Source organism: Rutidosis leptorrhynchoides, chromosome 1 (genome assembly GCF_046630445.1).
Source record: "Rutidosis leptorrhynchoides isolate AG116_Rl617_1_P2 chromosome 1, CSIRO_AGI_Rlap_v1, whole genome shotgun sequence".
Lineage (NCBI taxonomy): Eukaryota > Viridiplantae > Streptophyta > Magnoliopsida > Asterales > Asteraceae > Rutidosis > Rutidosis leptorrhynchoides.
In genome coordinates, this window is record NC_092333.1 from 580,915,285 (window position 1) to 580,923,676 (window position 8,392).

The following is an 8,392-nucleotide window of genomic DNA, read 5'->3' on the forward strand; positions in this document are numbered from 1 at the left end:
ACCCAATCACAATAACTATTACAATTGTTATCGCGTACAAGTTTTGATTATTCAAAACCTACTATGAACATAATGTGTATCTAATGAGGAAGAATTCAAGATACATGCATATTAAATGTAATATAGTATTAAGAAATCGTATATTGTAATTCGCAATTGTATTGAAAAAAGAGATGATATATAGTAACCTTGGAGTTTTTGATCGAGTATTGAAGCAAAGAAAATTAATTATACGGGGTATGTTAATTTATGGAGAAAATAACTCTGAAGAAAACATGTATATATAAGACCATTTACTATACATACTAAGGCATCTGTATTTAGTACAAATTTTACAATATATATATAGTTGTTATATATCTAGAGAAGAAGATTATGTACATATATATCGGTCCGGTCCGAAACCATGGTTTTTTCGGGTATGACCCGGACCGGACCGAAACCCGAAATAATCAAAATATATGGACCAAGGACCGGACCAAATATTCTCGGGTATTTCGGTTTCGGTTCGGTTCCTACTCGGTCCTCGATTTTTTTCGGTTCTACCCGAACCATGAACACGGTCTATCAACATGACTGATAATCACTAAATAATTTAAAGCATAAGCTTACATTTCCATACTTAAAACACGTTACGTTAAACATATATATGGCAAAACAAGGCTGAAGCATATTTATGCTAGCAAGTATCAATGGTTCATGGGTGCATGTAGTAGGCGGCCATTTTGCAGTAAATGAGCAGGAAACGGTGATCTGCAAATGCTGATATGTGATTTGAGCTTAGGGATGTTAGGATGAGCGCTTTTACATCGGTTGCATCTCAACTCCATTGACATGAATTTTTCATTATCGTTTAATGTTGGTTTACCCTGTTCATTAACTTCTTGAATTACATCTTCTGAGTCACGGAAAAAGGCCGAATTGAACGAGTTCCAGTGCTTCTTGTTCTTGAGATGTTTTGAATCAAAATCCTGACTTATCACATGAAGATGTAGTTGCCTCATTGAAGGTGCCTAAGAAAACACGAGTACCAAATTAAGCTATAGAAATATAGAATAGAATTCAGATATATACAAGATGAAACAAACAGATAACCAAAACATTAACCAAAACATTAAAATGTAAAAGCCATTTGAACTTTCAAGGAAAGATCAATACCCACTGCAAATGCTAAAAGAAACATAAAATTTTGGAGAGAGATGTTTTGGATGAAACGACCCTCGAATCGGCCCCAAAAGATGCACGAACCGAGTGCCCGTCGCAACTCGAGAGACAATCGCCCCTTATAAGCTAAAGCGGTGGACTAATCGGGTATCTCCAAGTTAACAACTAAAACCATGGTGTGAGATACTAATTAGCCACAACTCTAAGCTTATAAGGGACCAATACTTTCAATATGTAGCCGATGTGGGACGGGTTATTACAAACTTCCCCACTTAAAATTCCTGACGTCCTCGTCAGGCCGGAACATTCTTAATATCCATGATCCATACCCCACGAGATGTACGAGCATCGTGCTCGACACACCCCGTGAGGATACCTCAGGAGATGCACGAACCGAGTGCTATGGCTCTGGTACCAGATGAAACGACCCGCAAAGCGGCCCGAAGAGATGCACGAGCCGAGTGCCCGTCGCAACCCGAGAGACAATCGCCCCTTATAAGCTAAAGTGGTGGACTAATCGGGTATCTCCAAGTTAACAACTAAAACCATGGTGGGAAATACTAATTAGCCACAACTCTAAGCTTATAAGGGACCAATACTTTCAATATGTAGCCGATGTGGGACGGGTTATTACATTGGACCTGTTTAAAGTAACCTTTTTTGACCTGCTATATGTTGCCACTAAAGAAAATGTTGATGGTTGAATAAAAGCAAGAAAGTGCCACTTACCGAATGGTACCCAAGACGAAATATTAATGAATCATTTTCCTTTAAAAATGTCTCAGCCCACTTTAAACCCACGGCATGCATTGTTTTTAATATAGGAAGGTGTTCCTGACGTACATCCGCAAGACGATCAAGACCCTCCATCCTCGCAAGCACCAAAAGGTGCTTTTGTGCCTGAATAGGCCGATGTGGTTCTTAGTTTAAATATACATTTACACAATCAAGTACCAACATCCAAAGGAACAAGAAAGAAGTGGGCATGGAGTGGTGTTGGAAACAATTTTGACCTGTGATTCAAGTTATGTTTTATCTCTCTAACAGGTCTATTAAAAAGTTGGTTATAAAGAAAATGATTCAAACGGTGCACCAAAGGTGTATTTAAAGGCGCAAAAAAGTTCAAAATCATTTTAATCAGAAAATTACATTGTTGACGAACTATTATAATTTCGCAATCATATTTGACACATGGATTACTTGAACAAAATAATGGACGGTCAATGACGCTGAACCTAGCCTGACCTACACCAATGTCATGACCCATTACCCAACCCACTCATTTTGCCACCTCTAGTGTTAAGGGATGAAGATAACCTTTGGGTAAGCATCATTCAGAACCACAACATCATCTGAAATTTCAATGAGATCATTCTTATGTTTCTGCGGGTACATGGCCATGTTGTAAAGCGCTTGAGCCCATGATCCCCAATCCTTGTTTACGCTTCCCCCTGTCTTTCCAATAGTAGTTGCATTTTCCTTCCCTTGTCCCGAACATAGCCTTTTTGATTCATTTTCTTCTCTAAATCCTTCAAATTTCTTGTTTTTCTCAACGACACAGGTACCACCATCCTCTTTCCTAACCTTCTGACAAGAGTTAGAAATTTCTTGATCAGATAATTTCTCTTGAGGTATCACAATAGATGCAAAATTTTCAAACAGTGAAGAGTACGCTTCACGAAGAACTCTGCAGCCCACATTATAGTCGTCTTTTAGGTAATTTGGCCTTTTTGGATTCATATTTGGGCCAAGCACGTGTATGACATGTGTTACACCCTCTTTAGAAAACAAGCTAGAAGTTGAAGGAAGAGGAACTGTAATTGCTTTTCCAGGTGAAAGAGATCCAGCTCGTTTCTTGGTTTCATAATCAAGATCTGGACCTGCAGCCTCGTATATAGCAGCATTTACACCCCCACCACCAGGTTTTAGTCTCCTGCACAGGTTAAATAACATGTTGAAATGGGTCATTTCAGCACGAACTCTAACAGACCAGATCAGGTTGAATTAATCTAAAAACTCATATCCATTTTTTGACATTTTAAACAATAGATTTACAATGGTTTCTAAATCCAAATGTTTTAATATAAAGTTTAGGTAGTTGTATGTATTATAAATAGACATTGCGCAAATGGGTTGAAATTGGCACCTAACCTTCGACTCGTCCACCTTTTTCTAAATTCGGTACTTATACCGCAGGGGGGGGGGGGGGGGGGGGGGGGGGGGGGGGGGGGGGACAACCCCGATAACACTATCATAAGTAAATGGGTTGAAATTGGCACCTCTCTTATATATAAGTGCAAACTAATCGCCATGTCTTTAAGAGCATGTCTTCAGCAATTAGAAAGATATGCAGTAAACCACAGAATATGGCAAAAGAACACCACTTGATTTACAAGCAACAACAAAAAGTAAAAGTTTACCAGTTAGCAGCATTGGCTATCACATTGCAATGCAGGCCTCCTGCTGATCGAAGCTTAGTAATATCCCCCACAAAAGTGAAAAACTTTTTCGAGTCAATATTCTTAATAGCAGCCTTACTCTTCACCAAAGACAATATCTTTGATCCACGAGACAAATCAACTAAAACAAGCCTTCCGTTTCCAATCTTATTTACAAACTCTGCAACTGTCTCTACTATAATTTCAGATGCCTTTTCAATATCAAACTGAAAATCCGCTGTGGATATAGATGGAAATGCTAAAGTTGGAATACCATCTAAATGACGGGTCGCATTTTGGTCTTGACCTTCATTAATAAGAGAATTTTCTTTAGTAGTTTCAATTGATGGTCCGGGGACAGTTTTATCAGATGTTACTTTACTTGGAGCATCTAATTTTTTAAAAAACTTCATAATTCCAACTTGCGCCTTATTATCAGTTTTTTTCTCTCCATAACAACCCGACGGAAGGGTATCCGAAGAAGAAAGTGATCCATAAGTATCCATGGCAGCTTGAACATCACTTTCATTATAACAAAAAGTTATTCGAGTAAACCCTTCATTCAACTTAGGTAATTCTTTCTTTTGCAGCATTCGATTCACAACAGCAGCAGCTTTTCCACCTTGCAAGTTTCCTTCATGCCCAGTTCGTTTTACAGAACGAGATATACAAAGCTTTGCAGGAAGATCAAGAACCACCGCATGCACGTCGACTTGGTAAGACTCTTTAAGTTTAACAAAATCAGCCCGTTGTTCTTTATCAAGATTGCACCTGTCAATTAGTATGCTTTTTCCATCTTTTAAAGCCGTAGTGGACATCGATAAACACTGCGCTTTTGTTCCCGCTTTTCCGTTCCCAATTATGTCCTGCATCAGTACACATTTAGCATGATCTTATCCTTGTAAAATCAACAATCACACAAACACAAAACATAGTGAAACAAAGATAACTACAGCTTTCTTGCCACTTCTGGTTACATATAAGCAAAGAATCAACATAATTTATAGTAGTCGAGCATTTCATCATACATAAATTCAGTCAAGCATTTCATCAAACACTTGGAGTGCATCAGAGATAGAACGAGAAGGGACCTGGCAAACACGGACCCAGGGTCGGGTTGAAACCTTCATAACATGATCACAGAATGTGGATTTACCACTTCCAGGTGCACCAATTAATATCACCACTATCGGTTTACTCTTGTTTTCTTCATCTGTTGTAAAATAAAAATACTTCATTTATATATAATAAAAAATCAAAAAAGAATTAGCAAAATGGGTTCGTAAAAAGATTCAAATTGTTAAAAGATGATACCTTTAGATTCTATAATCTCATCGTCGATTTCCATTAAGCGAATTCAATCAGTTTCGACGAAGGTCTTTCTTCTTTAGTTACCAGTTCGCCTATTCGTCCGTTGGATGACTCGTAAACAAATTTTCAAGATATCTCCCTTGAAGATAATATTTTTTTATTTTAGCCCCAAAAGCTGTATGTAGGAATATATTTCGGTTTATGTTTTTTTTCTTTTCTTCCATTTAGTTGATTAGGATTTAGGTGTATTTGGTTTTTAACAAGATCTGGATCGAACTGCGCACTGCGGCGGGGTCTTTCGGGTTGCATACCCATATTTAACGTAGCGTTATGTGTTTACAGAATAAAAAACGCGTTGATGTGGGTGTGGTATGTATGAAAGATAGCTCGAAATATAAAGCGTTTTTTAAAAAATGACCGTTTCGCGTATAGCTAGTTGTGTTGTGTTCGTAAAATTATTTTGAATTGAACGATCATGGCGGAAAAATTTAACTCGCATCGAGAAGGAAGATACAGCTCGTTAAAAATTTGGGTGAGTTTTTTTGAAAGTTACATTTGATATCCCTAAGAAGGTACATTTGGTGCCAAAATTGAGGGGTTAAAATCGTAAGTGATTTTGAAAAGCTGACGAAGTTGAGGGGGTAAAAACGTAAGTAATTCTGAAAAGTTACATTTGATTTGAAAGTTGAGGGGTGTAAAATGGAAAGTTGAGAATGGTATGTCGTTTTGGTGAGATCAAACGACCTAATCCCGGTGGTCTTTTCGTATTATAGAGTTAACTAGTGTTCGAACCCTCGCTTCGCGCCGGGGTTCGGTTTTCAATGTATTATATTGCGTTTAATTTGTAAAATTATTTCGTGGCTAAAGATGATATCGTTGAAGCGCAATTCGATTCGAACTAAAAGGTATAATCCGTGAAAGATTTAAATGTTATTTTAAATTAACAATATATGTACATCTCCGCGTTTCACTATGGAATTGTCGACTTTTAAAAATTTAACGCAAAATCGACGTGTATGAAAAGTACCTCAAATATTTAGCGTTTTTAAAAAACGTCTGTTTTGCGTATAGTTAGTGACAGTGTGCTCCTAAATATTTTTCGAGTTTAACGATGTTGTCAGAAAAATTTAACTCGTTGCGAGCGAGAAGATATGGCCCGTTGAATATTTGGGTGGAGTTTATTTAAATTTTTTTTTTATGAAAATGAGTATTTGACACTTTGGGGGGTCGATTTTAATATTTGAACAAACTATGGGGGCTTTTTTGAAAAAAAAGGTGGGAAAAGGGAAAAAAAGTGAAAGGACGAAAACGCCCCTGGTGACTATTAATCGTTTTTGTCTATTAGGTAGTATATAAAGTATGTGGTCGATTTATAATGAGAAGTTTAATGGTTAAAGTATAAAATGTTAAAAGTTTGTGGTAAATTTATAAAAGCTATAAAGTTAATTATTATATATTTTGAGGCTAAAATGTAAATAAGTAAAAGATTGGGGGTAGTTTGTGAAACTTGTGAGGTTTACTATTCACTTTTGCTATACCTTTTAGATAAGTATGTGATCGATTTATAATTAATGAGAACTTTAATGGTTAAAGTATAAAATGTTAAAAGTTTGTGGTAAATTTAGAAAAGCTATAAAGTTAATTATTATATATTTTGAGAATAAAATGTAAATAAGTAAAAGATTGAGGGTAGTTTGTTAAACTTGTGAGGTTTACTATTCACTTTTGCTATACCTTTTAGATATAACTAGTTGTGGCGCCCTCGCGATTCGGCGGAAGAACGTTAGCTAAATTCGATTATGAAAAGTAAAAAAAAAAAAATAAAAAATAGAAGCATATGACATAAACTGAAATGGGTAAAAAAACTCAAAGTAAAAAAAAAATCAAATAATAACAATAACGTAACAATAACAATTATATTAATAATAGCAACATTAACGATTTGTAATAAGTGAAAAGTTATGTGGTTGATTCTTAGTAAATAGAATGTTATTTGTTTGATTTTTAATAAACGTAAAGTTAAACTATAATAATGGTTGTGGTTGAATTACGGAAGATTGAAAGTTTTTGTAAAATTATAGAAACCATAAAGTTCACTATTTATTAAGTGTTACATTTTAGTATATAGGTGTGATGACCCGAAAATTTTTGACTTATTTAAACCAATTCTCTATACGATTTATTATTTTAACACGTTAAACAAAGTCTGTTAGATTGAGTCTCAAAATTTTAGAACTGTTACATATATACAATTACCTTTGACTACTCTCGACGATTCATGAACAATTATATGTATGTATATATATGTACAAGTAAAAACGACTTTTCTACAGTAAAAATTACTTTGCTACAGTAAAACACTATTTGCTACAGTGAAACCGTATTTTGCTACAGTGCTACAGTGAAAACACTATTTGATACAGTGATTTGCTACAGTAAAACACTATTTGCTACAGTAAAACACTATTTGCTACAGTGGAACACTATTTGCTACAGTAAACACTATTTGCTACAGTAAACACTATTTGATGTCGACGAACTAGCAAACAAAAACAGAAAAGGCGGCCATGCGATCGCATGGCAAAAACACTGAAAACTCATGCGATCGCATGAGCTACAGTAAATGGAAAAGTATTATAAATACACCAGTTTGCTCGACGATTTTTTTTCAACTCTTTCTTATTCTTCTTCAATTTAAATTTAAATTTATAATTATAATTATAATTTTAATTTTAAGTTTAATAATAATAAAGTATATTCGAGTGTGTTTTAATTCGGGTTTCAAACCGCTTTAAGCTAAGGAAATATTGGGTATTGTCCGGGGTATTGTTCTTGAATCCAAGGCCAACCATACAGTCATCTACCATCATTACGTCTACGCAATTTGCCTACAATATTGAGTCTCAATATTGAACTGTGAGTTTATAGTCTCCCTTTTTTAAATACTTTAAATATTTTTGGGCTGAGAATATATGCAATTTATTTTAAACGCGATAAGACACAAGTACATACTAAATTCTACACTGAGTTAAACCGAAAATCCCTTAGCTTTGGTAACTAGTAGCTGCCAGTACATAGGATATGGACTGGTGGGCGCGAATAATTGTATATGGATCCATAGGGCTTGACATCCCCGTCCGAGCTAGAGCGCTAGCCTTTTAACGGACGTATGTTATTTGAGTTTAAGACACGTTGGTTTGCGTGTATTAAAACGAATGTGGTAATTATCACTATAGCGTTAAGTTTAGTTACCAGGGTGCTCTGTTACGTAGAATCTATTGATAAACTTTTGATGAAATCTTGTGGTCTATCTTTATATATGTTTATAACTCGAGCAATTAAACCTATAACTCACCAACATTCGTGTTGACTTTTTAGCATGTTTTATTCTCAGGTCCTTAGAATGCTTCCGCTGTGATGTGCTTGTTGCCTGCATGGAGTCTCTCATGCTTTGTACAAAGTTTATTGCATTCAAAATA

General features: G+C 35.6%; 1 protein-coding gene across 1 annotated transcript; it reads right to left on the reverse strand.

Annotated features, from left to right (window-relative positions):
* Positions 1–567: 567 nt before the first annotated feature.
* On the reverse strand, positions 568–4,974 carry LOC139882519 (transcription factor bHLH140). Its single transcript, XM_071866825.1, has 6 exons — positions 4,917–4,974; positions 4,694–4,815; positions 3,585–4,468; positions 2,482–3,097; positions 1,894–2,064; positions 568–1,013 (listed from the first exon to the last, which is right to left on the reverse strand). Exons 1-6 carry the CDS (start codon positions 4,948–4,950, stop codon positions 690–692), a joined length of 2,151 nt encoding a protein of 716 aa, XP_071722926.1. The 5' UTR covers positions 4,951–4,974; the 3' UTR covers positions 568–689.
* Positions 4,975–8,392: the final 3,418 nt, after the last annotated feature.